The sequence below is a fragment of the Lactuca virosa genome, chromosome 8 (genome assembly GCF_052849685.1).
Source record: "Lactuca virosa cultivar CGN04683 chromosome 8, Lactuca_virosa_CGN04683_v6, whole genome shotgun sequence".
NCBI lineage: Eukaryota > Viridiplantae > Streptophyta > Magnoliopsida > Asterales > Asteraceae > Lactuca > Lactuca virosa.
Window position 1 is genome coordinate 395,059,759 of NC_136433.1, and position 20,583 is coordinate 395,080,341.

At 37.0% G+C, this 20,583-nt stretch overlaps 1 protein-coding gene across 4 annotated transcripts; it reads right to left on the reverse strand.

The window, feature by feature from the left end:
- Window positions 1-14,841: 14,841 nt before the first annotated feature.
- On the reverse strand, window positions 14,842-19,607 carry LOC145132480 (putative CDP-diacylglycerol--inositol 3-phosphatidyltransferase 2). 4 transcript variants are annotated; one of them, XM_079067277.1, is made up of 12 exons: window positions 19,451-19,607; window positions 18,935-18,977; window positions 17,973-18,072; window positions 17,265-17,349; window positions 17,145-17,194; window positions 16,571-16,610; window positions 16,406-16,450; window positions 16,255-16,320; window positions 16,066-16,180; window positions 15,904-15,957; window positions 15,710-15,808; window positions 14,842-15,213 (listed from the first exon to the last, which is right to left on the reverse strand). In XM_079067277.1, exons 3-12 carry the CDS (start codon window positions 18,031-18,033, stop codon window positions 15,154-15,156), a joined length of 675 nt encoding a protein of 224 aa, XP_078923403.1. In that variant the 5' UTR covers window positions 18,034-18,072; window positions 18,935-18,977; window positions 19,451-19,607; the 3' UTR covers window positions 14,842-15,153. The 4 variants fall into 4 exon arrangements, with proteins under 4 accessions (XP_078923403.1, XP_078923401.1, XP_078923404.1 ...); XM_079067275.1 differs by lacking the exon at window positions 18,935-18,977 and having other exon boundaries at window positions 19,451-19,606; XM_079067278.1 differs by lacking the exons at window positions 18,935-18,977; window positions 19,451-19,607 and adding an exon at window positions 17,463-17,734.
- Window positions 19,608-20,583: the final 976 nt, after the last annotated feature.

Below are 20,583 nucleotides of genomic sequence, written 5' to 3' on the forward strand. Positions count from 1 at the left end.
ATGATTTACACAATCAACCCATATATTTAATTAGTCTCCTTTTGATCACTTAATTAATTCCAAATTAATTCTTGATCAATACTAATTAAATAACCTTATTAATATATTAGAACTTATAATATATTAACCAACCTTAAGTGTTATTTCTCTCATTATAGTCTATCCAAATGCATGATGCCATGCAAACCAAATGGACCATGCCGGGTCGGGTCAAGTCTTACCAATTATAGTTATGGACTTAGACATTAATCCAACAGTCTCCCACTTGGATAAGTCTAAAACTATTATTGCGTACGTCTTCAAGAACCGACTGGCAATCGTAGCTCTCAAAAGCTTCTGTCGAACTCTGACCTTGCCGATGATCTCTGACCTTTGTCAATGACTTGTCCATTAGATAAGGGATCATATATTCCTCCATTCTAGATATCATATGGACTAAGACATGGATTATAATCATTCTCTATGTTCATTTGTTGTTTCCCGATTTCCGATTTATGACGACTGACTAATTGAACAAATCAAATCAGTCCAGGCCCGGCCGAGCACTTACATTTGTCATCACCAAATCATCGAGGGGCCCACAGATATCGCTTTTATCCCGAAGGTAAAAGGAATGGATAAACTTCGACTCATATGGCTTGCTCTACTACTTGTTGAATCATACACAAAGGCACGTTTTATAACATCGAGTTACCAATGCGTTTTCGTGCAATCAATGTATAACCAACTCATAGTAACAACTCATATCTCTAGGTTTGAAGAATATAAGATATTATCGTCTCATGATCACTCGTGATAAAATCCATGAAGTGATTCCAATGAGCGCGGGTTGAATCCAATACTCAGAACTTATGAGCACTCATGAGTGTTGTAGCACCATCTTGTCCCACATCTTAGACCTCTACAAGCCCAACCCATGACAGTCTTGATTCATATCTACTTCCAACATATGACCGACTGTGGATGGTTTGAATAACTTAATCATTCAGGAAGAATGACCTAGTTATTCTGGAAGTCAAAACATGCAAAGTGAAACACAATAATAATCGAATCCAATATGGTCTCAGAACTTATGAATATAAATAAAACACCTTTTATTTATCACCATATGATTACACATTATTCATTGTATACTGTTTCAAACTATCAACTTTATACTTGAATTAAAACAATAGTTGTCCCATGCTCCAAGCATGTACACTATGTTTTCTAAACACTAGTCATGCCATACACCAAGTATGCATACTATGTTTGTTTATGATCTTTACTTTGTGAAATAGATCAATTGAACATAACTTCAATGATTCTCTTTTCACAGTCTCAAATCCTTACTGCAAATGCAAGAATTCCAAATTCATGCCATTTACTAAAATCTGTTAGATTCTAAACTTATATGCATTGATCCTCTTTTAATGATTATGCACAAAGTCACAAGGACTTGACAACAAACATTACAGAGCATTCCAAGGAGATCAACTCCTTGGAAACATCCTTCTTGCATTAAGGTTCCTAATCTTACACAAATTTCATAATTTCTAACTTTGAAACATTTCCATATTCCATTTTGACTATCACTTCTGAACAAGAGTTGCCTCCTTACAGATTATGTCAATATGGTCCTTCCAGAATTAACACTATACTTCCAACTGTCCTTGAGCAACCAATCTTTGGTAAACCTTAGATTGTCCTCGACAATTGCTTAATCCTTTTAGTCATATCCAGTTCTATACCTTTTCCCTTCTTAATGCCCCAGACATTTGGAAAATTTTAGAAAGGATGAATATAGCACATGTAATCGATCCTATATCCGAAGCATATGGGACACGATTCATGATGTCTCAAATAAAGACTAAACCAGTCTTTTGCTATAATATTTCCATTTCAATTTGCCAAGTTCTCAAAATTCAGATTATGAAAAGGAATGCCGTAATCATAATCGAATTTTAGAACGCAAATAATGGACCCATATATATAGAATTTCCTTATGTTGAGCCATTCCAACATGAAATTCATATATATATCCTTGACTAAATACGATTTAAAACCTCAATCTAAACTTTTAGATTTGAGATGAAGTATAATTTCCTCTCCCTTAATTATAGCAAAACAACTTTTTCCCAATTGAAACCTTTTGTTTTCTATAATTAACATTGCTAACTTGCAACCTTTATCATAATTATCATGCTCCCACTAACACGATGATTATTAGCATAACACTTATGCTCCCACTAGCTTTGACATGTACTCAGAAATCAGCTGAACTTCTAGAAAAACAATACTTTATTGACTTTCTTACCAAAGTTCAGATTTCTGATACTAGATTGCTTTGATAAAACTTTATCAAAATCATACACCTTGCCTTAGATAGCACACTTGTGTGTCTAAACAATTTTAAGAACTATGAAAAGGGATGCCGTAATCATAGTCTCAATTGTTTAGACCTTTTCCACTTCTCACAAGTCCACGTTAGTGTGCCGGTTAACCACACATGCTCCACTGACGACTTTGAGATTGCAAATATCACAATTGCTATCTAGCTAAAATCTACTTAGTGAAAGTGTTTCCTCACCATCATTTTCATGAATCGGAGAGAAACCTTATGACACTTAGATTTAATGGTGTATGTGTTCTTATCCATGTGAATTGTCAAAACCATAGTCACAAGACAAGGATAATGACAAATTCAAACTCATATGGACTGAACTCAATCTTAATTTCTTGCCATCTGGCAGCTCAAGGGTCTGCCATTGCTTCCAAGTTGCTGTGCAACCAATTGAGAACTCTAAGAACTCATATGCAAAGCCAAATTTAATTGGAATGGACACAGAAATAGTCAACACGATAGGTTATACACCTCAAGTCGTGTGCTAGTGAAGAACTTTAGGTTTTACTCTTGATTAATTCTTGAGACTTTCAAGACCTTTTAAGACTCCCACTGTCCTCTTGACATATAAGACTCTCTTGTCAAATATTCAAGAGATAGTGTGGATTCTAATCAAGACAAACACTTCACACAATTGGCCTTAGTTGATCTTTGTTTTATCCAAAACATCACAACTTACCAATTTCAAATGTACAAGAGTAGAAACCTTTTACTCTTACATTTGACAAGTGTTTTTAAACCTTCTTTAAGATATGTCACTCAAGTTACAATCTTGGAGTATGACTCTAAGAATTGTTTTGGAATGAAATATGACTCATCTTCTTGATTTAACCACTTCAACAATTCATAACTTCTCTTCTTAGCTACCAGAATGCACTTAGAGGATGAATTGTGATAAGGTCTCTTAATCATTAAGATGATTGTATAACATGATACTAAAGTACTCTCCCATATTTTCAGATTTGAGAACCTTTTATCCTTCTGCCTAATTTGATTCTTCTCATTCGTTCCGCCATACACTGAAATTTTTCCAATGCTTCAGAATTATACTTAAGCCTGTTAGTATAACCATATTTACTAAACTTTAGTAAATCATGACGAATAGTCTTATCGATCTTTTGTGGTGGACTTAATCAGTGCACAAGAATGTGTACTCGATCCCTTAGTCTGTTACTTGACTCATACATCCATGTGAACAAGTAGTTAGTCTTAATTTTTCCAATGCTTGAAGGTTCTCATTCATCATGCTCTACAAATTGCATGATTCCAAGTTTCGGTCCAATTGAAACTTGGGTGATGAGAATCTTTCCTTATTTGGTAAATTTAGACACTACCACAAATGAAAGAATCAAATTCATATTTCCACTCTTGCTCTTAATGGAATCTTATAAGCAACACAATTTTTCACAAATGCCATTGTAAGGATATTTTAAAATAAATAAAATCAAAAGATTTACCTTTTATTATAAAACTTTGCGGAAAAACTCATCCTTACAATCCATATGAAAACTTGTTGTTATCTATTCCTAAGCAAAATATCATAACTCCTAAGAAGTAGCTCAAGAATCCGATCTTCAAACTATGTGATAGAAATCCATCTACGCGATCAGATTCAACATATTCTTTCTTTAAGTTTCTTTACTTTTTCTTTGATTCTTAAAACATCACCATGTGACCCAGTCACATCATGTATCAAGAATCTCAGAATAGAAACTTAGCAGAGTTAGATAGTGGACTTTACCTGAAGTAGAGTCAAACTTATTGACTTTAACATCCTTAGGTAAATTTGGCAGCTTCACAACCAATGCCCCTTTCGGACATAGAGTCAAACTTATTGACTTTAACATCCTCAGAATAGAAACTTAGCAGAGTTAGAACGTCGAAATCGGACGTAGAATAAAGAAGTTATGGCCTCCGGGAGTTTGGTGGTTAAAGAGATAAGCCTAGTACGCTAGGCGTACTAGGAAGAAGAATCACGGACAACTTATGGAATACGTTGGGCGTACTGAGAGTACGCAGGTCGTACTCCATCCACATGAAAACCCTAATTTTTAGGGCATGATCCCTATTTAAATATCATTATGGCCTTTGGACACTTACCCTCATCAGCCTCCACTGTTCATTACGTCCCATTGAATCCCTCGTTCATCCTTTGAGGGTTTTTGAGCATTGGAAGTGAAACCCTAGTTCATCCTTTATGTGTATTCAAGAAGAAGGAACTTGGGGACCAAGCAATTATTGTGGTTAAGCTTCTAGATCCAGAATCTTCATCAACTTTGGGAGCTTTTGAAGGTATAAAGTTCTTACCTTAATAATCCATTTGGATAGTTAGAGTTTAGGGCTTGTTTATGAGCTTTACTTGGTCCCATGGGTTCTCTTTGTGCGTTTGGAAAACTCCAGGAGTTAGATGTGTTAGATCTCAGTCCCTTTGTTGCTATAGATGCATAAAAATGTCATTTTGATAGTTGTTATGGGTCCATGCAAGAGATTGAGTCCTTATCATGAGTATTGTTGGACAAAAATGGATGTTGGGTTCCATTAAGGCATGCTTAGGGATAAAGTTGCCAACTTTATATATTAGAACCCTATAATGGACAAGATCTGAAAGTTGGACCGAATGGTTGAAAGGATTAAGCACTAACTGACTTAAGGAGGTAAGCATCCCAGTACGTTGGGCATACCAAGAGGTACGTTGCGCGTACTTATGGTCGAAGTACGCTAAGCGTACACTATGTACGCGGTGTGTATGCCTCTTGGTGTGCTTTTGGTTATCGGTAGGGCTTTGGACTTTTGGGCCTTAGTTAGGTGTTGGGCCCTAGCCTGTTTAAAGTAGGTGGGCCTCAGAACTTATTAGTAGGCATTAAGATTTCATGAGTTGGTCCTTTATGAGCCTTGAGGTCATTATTTTGTTATTGGGCCAAGTTTGGGTAGGCCCATTATGGGAAGGGTAAAATGGACTTATATCCTAGGAGTTGGGTTTGGGTTTTAGACCCACATATATGGTTTATAACCTAATTTTGATTAGGGTTATTTGTTTGTGATAGTGTGGGATCTTCCAGTTCTACAGCTGAGCATCTAGTTATTTATTCAGCAACTTGAGGTGAGTTTTCTCACTATATCCATAGGGTGAAAGCACCAATGTCGGCCCATTACTTATTATGTGGAATGCTAGTTGTCTCTGTGATGCTTGCATGAAAGACCAGGATTTGGCCCTTGGCAATTGCATGAAAGACCAAGATTTGGCCCCTGGCAATTGTACAAAAGACCAGGATCTGGCCCCCGGAAAATGTATGAAAGATGAGGATCTGACCTCTGGCATCTGTATGTACGACCGGGATTTGGCCATCGGCACTGCATGGAAAGTCCATGGGGGTAGCCCATGACACTTGTATGTTTTGTTATGTGGTATTTTGGGGTAGTTCACTTCATGAGGATTACGTGACCCCTATGCATAAGAACAACTCCCAAACCCGAAATAGAGGCGTCTCAGTAAACCACAAACTCATCTAAACCCTCAGGGAGAGCAAGAATTGGGGCCTCACACAATCTATGCCTCAGAGTCTCAAAAGTGTAATGAGCCAAAAATTATGAGGTAAAAATTTCATTTCTAATTCAACCAAAACACCAACTATCTTTTATTCAAACATTCAAAAATAGTTTATAATAAAACAATCATTAGAGTACAATCCTAAAATCATCACCTTGCGGAACCATAGGTAGATGCAGTGTAATCATGTCGGGCCCTTCCCTTTCGTACCGGAAGTACTTGAAACCATAAACCATAAACCGTAAGCATTATCTAGAGTTGGGGGCCGTTGTTTTTTCCTACAATATATGGAGGGACTATCTGTATGGGGTACAGTGTAATATCTACACCGACCACAAGAGTTTGAGGTATTTGATGGACCAGTCGAATTTGAATATGCGGCATCGGAGATGGCTGGATGTGGTAAAGGATTACGATTGCGAGATCCTGTACCACCCTGGGACGGCCAATGTGGTGGTCGGTTCTTTGAGCCGTAAGGCAACGAGTACTCCTATCATAGATGTTTGCTTGAGGATGGTTGTCACCTCACCTCTATTAGATTTGATCAAGGAAGCTCAGGTGGAGGGTTTGAAAAAGGAGAATTGGAAGGTCGAGCGGATCAGGGGGAAAATTCCCTTGTTTGTCAGGGACAATCGTGGATTGTTGACTCAGTGTGGTAGAGTTTAGGTCCCGACATCAGGTGGGGTGAGACAGACGATTTTGGAAGAGGCGCATAAGTCAAAATTTTCTATCCATCCAGGGGCCATGAAGATGTACAGAGATTTAAGGTTGAGTTATTGGTGGCCCTGTATGAAAAAAGGAAATAGCTCAGTTTGTTGAGCGATGCCTGACTTGCAAGAAAGTCAAGGTCGAGCATCAGAGACCCAACGGCAAGATGCAACCTTTACCCATTCCCATGTGGAAGTGGGAGGAGATCACTATGGACTTCATCACAAAATTTCCAAGGACGGAACGTGGTGTTGATTCTATCTGGGTCATCATGGACAGATTAACCAAGAGTGCGCATTTCATTCCGATTGCCAAGAGCATATCCGCAAAGAAGCTAGCTGATATTTATGTTTGGGAGGTGGTAGTTCGGCACGGGGTGCCATTTTCGGTGGTCTCGAATCGGGATGTTCGTTTCACCTCCAGGTTTTGGAGGAGGTTTCATGAGGAGTTGGGTACTTAGTTGCACTTTAGTACTTTATACCACCCTCAGACCGATGGCCAGAGCTAGCGGACGATCCAAACGCTCGAGGATATGCATCGGGCTTGTGTGTTGAATTTTGGGGGGAGTTGGGATACTTACCTTCCACTGGCCGAGTTCTCCTATAACAACAGTTATCATGCCAGTATTGATCAACCACCATTTGAGATGTGGTATGAAAGGAGGTGCAAGACCCCAGTTTGTTGGGGTGAGGTTGGTCATCGGGTCATGGAAAGCACTGAGGTGGTGCTTAAGACCACAGAGTTGATTCAGCAGGTGCGCGGCAGATTGTGGTTCACGTAGAGCTGAAAGAAGAGTTATGTCGATCGACGACGTTCAGACCTCAAGTTTCAGGTAGGGGACTTAGTGTTGCTGAAGGTGTCACCTTAGAAAGTTGTCATCCAGTTTCGGAAGCGGGGCAAGTTGGGCCCCCGGTTTATTGGTCCTTTCGGGATTACTGCCCGGGTAGGCAGGGTTGCATATAGGTTGGATTTTCCTGATGAGCCCATTCAGATCCATAACACTTTCCACGTGTCTCAGTTGCAGAAGTGTATAGCCGATGATTCAGCAGTGATTTCGTTGGATGATATTCAGGTGGATGAGCGCCTGAATTACGTGGAGAGGCCGATTATGCTTCTCGACAGGAAAACTAAGACTATGCGCAATAATGTGGTGAATCTGGTGAAGGTGCAATGGCAGGACTGAAAGGGCTCTGAGTGGACGTAGGAGCCGGAGGGGAAAATGAGGGAGAACTACCCAGACTTGTTTGCACCAGCGAACTTCGAGGATAAAGTATAATTCAAGTGGGGGAGAGTTTTAACATCTAATTCCAGGTTCTACTTCTTATCCCTTAAGTTTGAGATTTTTTGGCAAATATGGTCCCTCGTACGCTGGGCGTACATTTGGGTACGCTTAGCGTATGAGATCGCTTTAGTCGCGGAGGGTTAACCACGTACGTTGGGCGTACGTGGTGTACGCGGGACGTACGTCTGTGTGGGTCAAGCCCTAATTTTTAGGGTGTGAACCCTATTTAAACATCATTATGGCCTTGGATACTTACCCTCATCAGCCTCCACTGTTCATTTCGTCCCATTGAAACCCTAATTCATCCTTTGATAGTTCTTGAGCTTTGGAAGTGATTTTGGGGAATTTTTTTGTGTATTCAAGAAGAAGGAACTTGGAGACCAAGCATTTGTTGAGGTTTATCGTTTAGATCCAGAGTCTATATCGACTTTGGAAGCTAGAGAAGGTATACAGTTCTTACCTTGATGATTCATTTTGATAGTTAGAGTTTAGGGCTTGTTTGTGAGCTTTACTTGGTCCCATGGGTTCTCTTTGTGAGTTTGGGCAACTCCAAGAGTTAGATATGTTAGATCTCAGCCTCTTTGTTGGTCTTGATGCATAAAAATGCCATCTTGATGGTTGATATTGGTCCATGCAAGAGTTTGAGTTCTTATTATGAGTATTATTGGACAAAAATGGATGTCGAGTTACATTAAGACATGTTAAGGGTTAAAGTTATCAACTTTATGTATTAGAACCCTAAAATGGACGATATCTGAAAGTTGGACCTTATGGCTGAACGGATTAAGCACTTTATGGCTTAAGGTGGCAAGCAGCCCAGTACGTTGGGAATACCAAGCGTACTAGCGGTCGAGTACGCCAAGCGTAAACTGCGTATGCGGAGCGTATGCCTCGTTGTGGGATTTTGGACTTCGGTTGGGCTTTGGACCTTTGGGCCTTAGTTGGGTTTGGGGCTTGGACTATTTAAGTATGAGTGGGCCTCAGGTTTCTGTTAGTGGGCCTTAAGTTGTGTGAGTTGGGCCTTTATGGGCCTTGGGGGCCATTATTGTGTTAATAGGCCAAGTTTGGTTAGTCCCATTATAGGAAGGGTAAAATGGCCTTTTATCCTAGAAGTTTGGGTTAGGGATTTTAGACCCACGGTTAAGGTTTATAACCTAATTTTGATTAGGGTGATTTGTTTGGGTTTAGTGTCAGATCTTCCGGTTCAGAAGCTGAGCAGATAATTAATTACCAACAGACTGAGATGAGTTTTCTCACGATATCAATGGGTCGAAGGCATCAAGGCCGACCCTTTATTTGTGATATAGGATGCTAGTTATATTTTTGATATGTGTATGGAAGACCAGGATTTGGCCCCTGTATTGTATGAAAGACCAGGATTTGGCCCCTGGTAATTGTATGAAAGACCACGATGTGGCCCCTGACATCTATATGAAAGACCAGGATCTAGCCCATGACACTTAAATGGATGACCGGGATTTGACCCTCAGCAGGAAATTACTTGTAAGACTATGATTTGTCCCACAGAACTAACTTATTTATGTTTGTATGTGGTACTTTGGGGAAAACTCACTAAGCTTTTGCTTACGGTTTATATTTATGGTTTCAGGTACTTCTGGTACTAAGGGAAAGAGCCTAGCGTGATGGCATAGCATTCTCCCCTCACTATTTTCTGCACTTTTTGATATTGTACTTTGATGATTTGACATTGTTACTGTGTGATGGTTTTCGAAACAATTTGATGACTGTAACTCTTGTTTAAAAATGAAAAATTTATCATGGTTTTTGGGCTGTCGCACTATATCTCTCTGAAAGTTCCAAAAATCTCTTAGGTTTTATGGTATTTAGCTAGGATTTGGAGGATCGGAGTGTCCAACAAATATATTTATGTTCATAGTCATTATTAAGAAGGAAAGTGATTCGTACACAACAATTTTTTGTCATACACAACAATTTATGCATTAAAGAGTTGTACAATGCAACACTTTAAAGCACAAATTGTTGTGTACGGAGAAAAAGTGTTGTGTACGAATTAGTTCCCTATTAAGAACCGATAAATAAGATTTATTAGTGATTCCAAGTCATTATACTGATTGGTCTACTTGCGGGGATGATGTTTAGGTTGGATTTAGTGAGGTGTTTAAAGTGGGATTTCCAAACAATATTCTTTGGATACCAAACACACCATACCTCCAATATGATCCTACTTGGTTATTCATTATGTGACAACCCGAAACTTTTTCCGTTACCGTTAGCTAAATTCCGTTAATAAAATTTTATTTTATTAAGTTCCCGTCAAACTTCTTGGTTTAGAAAATCATCTAGTTTTATGTATTTAAATTTTAGATGCGAGTCAAAATCAAAATCGCGCGAAAAACCTGAATCTTCTTGAAAAACCAAACAGTTTCCGGCCTAAGTGAGTTTACGGCCGTAAACCCGTGTACGGCCATACACTCGTTTACGGTTGGTGCCAGGTGGACCCCACCATTGACCATACCCCCAGTCTATATATATGAGACCCCCACCTTCATTTGAACTTTCTTGGCCGAAAACTCTCTCATTCTCTCTCTACCTCTTGACCGTAAACACCAAAAACACCCTTATTCTTCCAAAAATCATCGAGAATCGTCATTAGGAGTTGATTTGGAGCATCTAGAACACGTTTTTCATCAAATCCAGCATCCTTATTCTTGAGTGTACGGTCGTACACCCTTCAAGTCTGCAAATATTCATTGACCGTAAACCTTTTTACGGCCATACACACCTCAAACCTTCAAAGGTCGTACACCCTTCAAGAGGCAGTTCACGGTCGTAAACAGTTCACAGCCGTAAACCCCAGTTCACGGCCGTAAACCACTTTTCACGGTTGTAAACACTCCCTAAGTGGTGCATTAGACTAAAAACCCGTTTTCCTCAATTCAATCAAGTCCCGGTAACATTCCTTAACCGAAAGCAAGTGTTTTTCTAACACTTTATCTAACGAAATCACTAATTTAGATACATATATGTATTTAATTGTTATTAGGATTCCGTTAAGTGCCACACACTACAACTCGAGGGTCTTCATTTCAGTTCGTTGATTCGACGCTTGTACACAGCTAATAGTGAGTTCATACCCCTACGCTTTTATGATTTTTAATGTTTTTAGGGGGAATACAAGCCAAACACAAATGATTTTGTGAGCCAAAATAAAAGGTTTTAACGGGTTTAAAACTTATGTCATTGATACAGTCAAACGATTCCCACGTTTTATAAAATATTTAAATATTTTATCCCTTTTGTACTATGTTGAGCATAAGGGACACTTTTATCTTGGAAACATAATTGCATAAATTTCAGATCAATTTACAAACCAAGTACATAACATTTCAAGCAAACTATAATGGGTATAGTTTGGGGAATTCAATACACAGCTTTTACCGATTCAGATTACATACATGGGTAAACATATAAACTATGACAGATTTAGTTTATGATATACATTACTACAATAGTAATAATTATTTAAATATAATTATTATCTTATCCAGTATACACACGATTACAAATACAGTTGGTCGATACAGAACTACACGTAAACTAGTTAATACAGGATTGTGAGACAACACTTCAATTGTACCCTTCGGGGTACAGGTTAAATCCTATCATAGTATAACCAGAGTCTCCTGGAGGGAGAGCGTGAGATTTGTGAATAGATCTATTCGGGACTGACAATCCCACACCTGAACTGCTAGCTACAGTTAGGCATGCATGCCTGGGGTGACAAATGTCATTTAACCGACACTTGAAGAACGTCGTAAAGGTCACTAGGTCATATTAAGCATGGTTATACGACTCACAATAGTATAAACTAACCATTTGTTTACGGGATTTCATTCTTCATTATTTTTATTTAAAGTAATGAAACTACTATACGTACTGGTGGTAACCAGGGTTTTCATACAGAACATACTATACAAAGGTTTTTGTACAAGAATACACACATACTACGATTGGTAATAACCAGACATACAAACTAATGTTTTTCCTATACTACAACAGGATACAGTAACAAACATTCATAGTTAATTCTATAATTCCTTAGTTTAGGCATCAGGGCTACGTATGGAGAATATTCGATAGACTGTGGAATATGTGGTTTCCGCCTCATTTCCTGTTCGTTGTTTGGTTGTGGGCTTAGGGCAGATCCACATAATCAACTGTCTGTTCGATATTGGTTTATACATGGCTAGCATGAACTAAGTGGTCATAGATGGAACTGATATTATCACACTTTTACTAAAGAAAATATTGGATTTTCTTGGAAACATGCGAACATTTTTACAGAGTCATCAACAGGTTTTCATTACAAAAACATCGCTTATGAACTCACCAGCTTTATGTTGATACTCTTTCAAAACTGCTTGTATTCTCAGGAAATCAGTAGACAGGTACCTCCTAGAGTTTTGAGAAGACGGAGCGTATAGAGTCACGTCTTTTTCTTTTGATTATACTTTTGATGTATAAAAACAAGAATCAAACAGATGTAAATATCTTTTCATAAATGTATTCAATGTAATGGTTGTGTTTACTATGATTACTATGATGCAATTGTTGTGATACTACATATGACGTCATCCACCCCCGAACGTTTCCGCCGTTCCGGTTTGTGGTGTGACACATTACTTGATAGATCTTGATGTAGACATTGAGATTAGTGAAGAATCTAGACTATCATTAGTCACCAAGAGCATTAGACTAAGACTCAGTATTAATCATACTTAGGTCACATCAAAAGAAAAGCTAACGTGTTAGACAAAGCTCTGCCCAAATCATCAGTTGTCCACCTAAGGCGGGTGAGTGCAGTCTCTTTCATGAACATGATTTTAATACAAGTATAATTTAAAGTATTAAATATCTATCAAAAAATTTATATGTGATTTATATATCTATTGCCTGGAATATGTGTTAGAAATGTATTTGATAATATACGATATATGAATCAGATGTGGTTCTATATGTGTTAAGATATACATCTATTATTTCATGATAATAATAATAATAGAAGTATTATTAGAGATAAGGATATACTTAAAATACTCGGTGTCAAATAAATACACTAAGGTATGATAGTGTTGCCTAAGTAGAGTTGGTATTAGGAGTTGAGCGTTGTAGTCTTACCAAGAGATAAAATAAGACTTGCAAAGGAGGCTTAAGTTTAATTAAATTGGATATTGGGTAGCATCTTCTTAATAGTACGTGTGAGATGTGGACGGAGAGTAGAATTCTAACATTGATGATTCGAGAGTATGGATTATGTATAGTCATTCATTCCTGATCCGAGAGTATGGACTATGTATAGTCATTCATCACTAATCCGAGAGTATATATTAGGTATAGTCATTCATTCCTGATCCGAGAGTATGGATTAGGTACAACCATTCATCATTGATCCGAGAGTAATAATTACGTATAATAATTTGAGTATTCCATTCTTTTCTCTGTTGTCTCTATTACACCTCGTCTACTGCTAAGGAATCCCCGAAGCAACGTAGTTAAACTGTTGTTCACATTAATCCTTCTGGTTAAATGTCGCACGGTCGTTGTATAGGATCAATATGTAAGGATCGACGAGATGAGGTAGATTGCTTATATGAGATATATCTGTGTTAATGATAAATTTTGATCTTGCAGGTTTTAAGATATATATTATTAGAACATTGTGGGATTGAAAACCATATGCATCTCACCAGGTTTCCCAACCTGACCCACTCAGTTTGTATGCATCATATGTATCAAGATTTAAGCTTCTGAAACTTGATTAGGATGTTAAGTGATTAAGAGAAAGTCTGCAATGAGGTTCATAATCATTAAGAACCGGTCCCTGATCCGGTTCTAAAAGACCAAAAAACTGGTATTCATGTGAACTGGCAAAAACCGGTCAAAACCGGGGATTTTAAAAAATATTTATTTTTTATTTTTTGTATTTTTTATATAATTAAAGTTAATAATAATGTAATTATGACATCATCCGGTTTTTTCGGTTTTTGAGACCGGTCCAACCGGTTGGACCAATTGAACCATCGAACCAGTAAGACGACCAGTTCAGTATCCAGTCCGGTTTTCAGAACATTTGTGATTAAGAGAAAGTCTGCAATGAGGTTCGTAATCATTAAGTTTTTGCGTTGTAACTTATGTATCTCTATTGATTATGACATTCTTAGAATTTTATTTGAGGTAATCTTGTTCTCAAAAGATTTTTTATATATTGGGATTTTCTGCAAATGAAGTATCATGATTTTTAAAGCGTAAAGAAAATTCTTTTTGGTTCTGTGAAAAATTATAGGATGTCACAAAGACAAACGCCATCAATAACAAGCCTAACTTTGAAGATTCCAATTTATTATTTTGTAATTCAAGATGAAGTTGTCTCTAGAACTTTTGATGGATTCGTGGTAACTCCTTACCACATTTACTTTGTATATGTTGAGTCATCTTTTCATCAAAACTGGTCCGGTGGTATCTGGTATGGTATCATCCACGTGTTTCATGTTTATTGGTCAAATTCAGCATGAAATTATGTTCTTGCAGGTATGGAATGGATGGCCATTAAAACCATCACAAAAAGTGATCATAGTCAAAACAGAAACATCCACATCTTTGTAACCAGTATCTTAAACGATTAAATTAATTTACAAAACTTCATGGCGAGATCGATTATTACATTACATTGACCTTTGAATGGATTTAATGATGATATTATTTATGGTACGAATATATTTTAGCCTGTAAAACTACTATAAATAAGACCTGTATACGATCTCTGTATTTTTAGCTAGCTTTCATGAGAAAGTAGATTATATTTATTTGCTCAAATCCAAAACATAGCGTAAAGATGAAGGATGATTAAATAACACTATTAAAATGTGTGACTCACAAAGGTAAGGAATTGAAGGAGTTTGGAAATTTGAGAAATGCGACTGAACAAGCACAACACAAGAACAGGATACAAGGCACTAGTACAGCAACATGAGATGATTGTGGTAAAAGTTAAAATTTGATCCACCACCATCCAATCCCCCATGATAAAGAAAACATGTTTAAAAAGCGGGGACTACAAAGAGAAGAGAAGAGGGATGTATTGTATACACAAGATTCTATGCTGCCATTAGTAGTTTTTCCATTTTCATCAACATTCATGCACAGCTTCTTCAAAGAAAGAGAGATACATTACATATCAAACCTATTCACCCTCTAGGCATTGTGTTTTTTGTTGAGGTCGTATAGCACGCATAAATCTGCTGCTGTCTTCATCTGTCATTACACACACACACACATCATTTATTCATACAAAAATTTCACAAATATATTGCACCAAATCGCATTTAACACTGCCATATATAGAATAAATCATCCTTCCTATCCTAACACATGACTTAATCTGGTAAGTTATATGAGTTTTTCTTCTTATCTCATAACTAACAAAGACCATAGTCAATTCCAACATCTCTGTCCCTCAATATACATAAATGAACTTATTGTTTGTTGCAAGTTGTAACTATATATAAAAGAATATCTTATTTTTATTATTTGATAAGAGTATTTGTGTTTATTAAAACAAGCCATGGAATTGAATTCCATCCATTTGAAGCCATTACACTTATGTAATTCAATTGTCATCACCTCTTAAGAAGGTAAAAACATCTTTAACTACTATTAACACAAGACCCATGAGCAAAATGGAAGCAAAGACTCTAGATCAGTTTTTTGATGAAAAGAAGATAAAGTTATGTCATGATGATATTGATACCTGTATAATATTGACTAACTGCTTGGTTGCCCATCCAAATAGAAGAAAGGCAAGTAACGCAGAATTTATCAAACTTTGTTGTGCAACACCAAGCAAAACCTAAATTTTCATACAAAAAAAAATCACATCTGTAAAAGTTTAACCAGAAAAAAAAAACAAAAACAAATGTGGCACAAAAAAAGCTTCAGGCTTACATCAGTCATCTTTTCTGACTCCTTTGCAAGAAGAAACAAAGTTATGTAAAGAACCTACAGAGGATCAAGATCAAAATTTCAGTTCATAAATCATAACTAGAATAGACTTTGTAATTGTATTGAGCAATAAATGTGTAAGAAAAAAAAAATAAGCATTTTTACCTCACAAGCTATGCAGCAGTATCCCATAAACATCCTGTTTCCATAGTATAACTTAAATAACCAACTGGTGCTATCTTTCACATCTTTATGATTGGACTTTCCAACCAAGAAAGTACTGCATTCAAAAAAGGTGGTAATCAATCAATCAACATCTTGTCCCAACAAATGAAAGGATATTTTTGTAAATACCTGTACATTTGCAACCAGTGGCTGGCAATATCCAAAGCAAGCAAAGACAAGAAAACAAAGTTAGGCCTGGAAAATTAAAAAGCAAGAATGTTAGATGTATGGAAGAAAGTTCAGATATATACAAGTAGAGTTAAGAGTAAAAAACTAAAACCTGTAGACTTGAGAGAGAATAACCAGAAGACATGCAGTGCTTATCCTGAGAGATGACAAATTTCAGTTTGTTAATATGGAATAGTGTTAATTGCATCAAGAAAAATTAGGGAGATACATAAAAAGATAAATGTGAAGACTTCAACAAGAACTTGTTATATCTCACCTATCTGTAACCATATCCAGAACAGCTCCAAATGTTGAAACTACAAGGGTAAGATAGTAAACAACTAAATTAAATCGAGTATGAAAATCCATAAAATGGCTAGAAATTAAAAAAGATGGCACTGTCTAGAATGATTTGCAAGCTTCTGATTCTCAAAAGTCGGCAGTTATGACAAACAGTACAGATACAAAGTAAAAAAGGAGTAATAGATTAAACTCATGGACAAAAATCATCCTTCTTCAGTTCTTTGCATTTAAGAAAACACTTTTCTGTAGTTAATAAAGCTTTATAACTTTTAGACCATTTAAGAAAAGATTTTTCCCAGCTATTTGGTTTTGGAAAAAGTTGAAATACATAAAAGCTCAGTTGCTCTCAAGTCTCACCATCTTATTCGATTTAGCAACTGAACTATTATTTCTTTTATTATTATTATTATTATTATTATTATTATTATTATTATTATTATTATTATTATTATTATTATGATTATGATTGGGGGAGGGGGATATTTCAGTAGTCAAAACTGAAGGACACTGTGTATAAAGGATGACAAGAATTATGGATTACACCTTACCTTGATTGAATTTGCGTGCAAACCAACCATCCAAAGCATCACAAACAAAGCTGAAACAGAAAAAATAACCATTTAGTATCTTAACTACAGCCATTCAAAAAGTTTTATATTACCCTTTACCTGATGAAATACAGGATTGAAAAAAGCTCTTTATTGGAAAAGCATATAGCAAAGGCAAAGCAATTCATCAGAACTCTTATGTATCCTGTACATAAAAATAAGCAGTCAAATCCATAACAAAGCAATGTTGCATGCTACACCCCCATTGCAATACACTTATTCTAGAAGAAAGGGTAAAAATGGAATCGTAGGAAATACCAATTAGCATCTTCTCTATTGAAGGGCACTTTGGGAATTTTGAGGAAAAGCTTGTTACACCATATCTTATTTAGTATCTTGGGAATAAGGGGGAGAGCATGAATGAAATTCTTGGGATATTTTCCTGTGGGAGACGTTAGCATCTCGAATAGCTAATTTACTTTTTCTTTTGTAGTTTTTAAAGATATTGTGGTTATTGAATCCGATTGCTATCATTCTGTTGCTGTTTTTGTGCCCTTTTGGTTGATATTCTCCATCGTGTGCTTAGCAGGCTATAGCATTACATTACCCAAAAAAATGTGTCCTTCAAATTTCAGCTTTTTGAGCAAAGATACAGGAAGAAATAATGGGACTTTGACATGTGAAAGAGGATAGATATTTGAGACATGTGATATTATGAATTAACAGATTCTTTAATTCATTGATTGAAGTATCTTTTGGCGTATTTATAATTTTATATCACAAGAAATAATATGAATTTGACTTGTGAAAGAGCGCAAATGAACTCACCAATGATGTTGGGGATGTAAAGATATACGCTTAATGTTCTAGGTCTTGATTTGGATGCCATCTCTACTTTTCAGCCACAAATCAGAGCTGCTTTATCAACCTGAGAGTGTACTTTTCCTTAGTTGAGGGGCGTAGATGAAAATTTCCACTTCTGCAAAATCAGGAAAGATGGGGGTGCACGTAGGTTTGCTTTAAACGGAGGCCATCTTCGATTCGCCGTTGTCAAACCTCTTCGTTCTCACCCCCCCCCCCCATGTGTGTGTGTGTATATACACACACACACACACACACACACACATATATATATATATATATATATATATATATATATATATATATATGTGATGTATCAATCTGTATCTCCTCGTCATTGATTTGTCCCTTCTTCCTATCGTCTACTCGATCCTTTCGAATTAAATGATATTCTGAGAGACTGATAGTGGTGATTAATTCTTGAAAGGGTTTAGGGTTAGTAAAAGGATCTTTTCCGGAAGGGCGATTCATCATCCAGTTTTAAGCCAGATTTGATAACTCATATTATATTATATCCCGGCTATCAGTCTCTCAAAAAATCATTTAATTCGAGAGGACGATAGAAAGAAGGGACAAGTCGATGACGAGGAAATATATATATATATATATATATATATATATATATATATATATATATATATATGGGGAGGGAGAGAGAACGAAGAGTTTGACAATGGCGAATCGAAGATGGCATTCGTTTAAAGAAAACGTGTGCGCCCCCCATCTTTCCTGATTTTGCAGAAGTGGATAAAACGTAAACATATAATTATGTTATCATTTTGTGTCGATAGATACATATTCCAAAGTATGTTGTTAATGGGTACGATTAGCCATTAAGAAAAAAACATTAAACGTAAAGTCCCAAAGAGACCAGAAAGGTAATACTTAAAATCAAGGGATAATTCGTTGAATACAAGCAAGTAGGCAACCTGAGTTTCAAGAAATGTTTTCACCCACCAACTTGTTCCAGACCTAAATTACAAAACAAAATTTCACAAACATATAGCGAACAGCGAAAACAATCCCTATACATACAATAGTGGCATACATAAGAACAATGGCATACATAAGAAAAATGAAAGTGGTCACCCTTTCTGATACAAATATACATAGATTGAGAAACTCCAAGAAAAGAAATTGTAAAGAATGCACCATAAGATAACATGGATTCTTTTTTTTTGGTGGGTCGCCGCACTTCATCGAACAAATTTTGTATATTGTATGAAAAAACAATGGGAAAAAACATCAACTAAGAAATTGCAACACGCTCCAGGAAATCGAATAAAGCTATAAACGAGTCATTAGCAGGTACATTTTAAGCTCTATTAAGTTGCTATTTCGGGGTATTCATTCAACAAAAAGAGTACTGGATTTGACAAAAACTAATAAAATCGAACCTTTTCTTAAATATTATACAGAATCAGTAGTATGAAGAAAACCCTCACCTTATGAAAAGGACGAAAAAATTAGCAGAGGGCACCGGCAAAGAAGGTAGCGTCGGAGAAAGAAATCGGTAGAAGGTAGCGGCGGAGAGGACACCGACGCAAGGTACGGTGTGTGGGTTTTTTTGGTAAAACCTTAAAACAATATATTGGGTTCTTTCTCTAGGTTTAAATAGTTGGTCATCTGGGCTTTTATTATTTGATTAGTACGGAGTATTTTGCTAAAACAATATTCGGTTATTTCCCCGTAAAGGTCCAAAATAAATTTAAGACAAAATTGCAAAAATGGTCCCTGTGATATGTATTTTTTTGGGGTTTTAGTCCAAATCACGACTTTTTTGGATTAATGGTCCTTTTGAGCTAGTTTCGTTGCGTTTTTTGTCCATCAGAAAACTGGAAAGACTAAAATGCCCATCTGATACATTTTTTATGGTTTTTGCTATTTAATTTAAAGTTTTATTAATAAAAATTATAGGGCCCACCTCTCTCTCTCTCTCTCTCTCTCTCTCTCTCTCTCTCTCTCTCTCTCTTTTCTTGATCGTCGGCCAAAGCAACAATGGTTCTTCCTTCTTCAACCACTGCCCAACCACCCATTGTAGTTGTTTTGCTCCACTAGATTCGTGATAGCCGGTGACGGAGATTCGACCAACAAAGGAGCGTCGGTCTCGACGGACCCCTCCCCTTTCTTCACGATCTGGCTCACACAACCACCCCAATCAACCCCATGCCCCCGCTATCACCATGGATCGAAGGTAATAGCCCCGTCAGAAGCTTGCATCCGAGAGAAGACACGCTGGAAAACCTGTTGTCCCCTCTCCCTCTCGGCATTTCAGATTAAAAAACCATTGTCTCCATCCACCACCTGTTGTGTTGCCTCGGATTTGCTCTACCCTCTCCCTCCCGTTTGTGTTTTCTTCTAATCGGACAAGGAAGTAACCGCCAAGAAACCTCTCCATCTCCTCCAGTCGATCTTCGCAGTCCCTTCCATTTGATTCGTCGAGCACCACCACAGAACCACCATTCTTTCCCCTTTTTGTGTTTGCTACCAATCGATCCAGAAGAGAAAGAAGTCATCGGTGACAGCCATCTATCGGCGCCCCTACATGCGATTTACTCGATCATCGCCAGAATCTAGT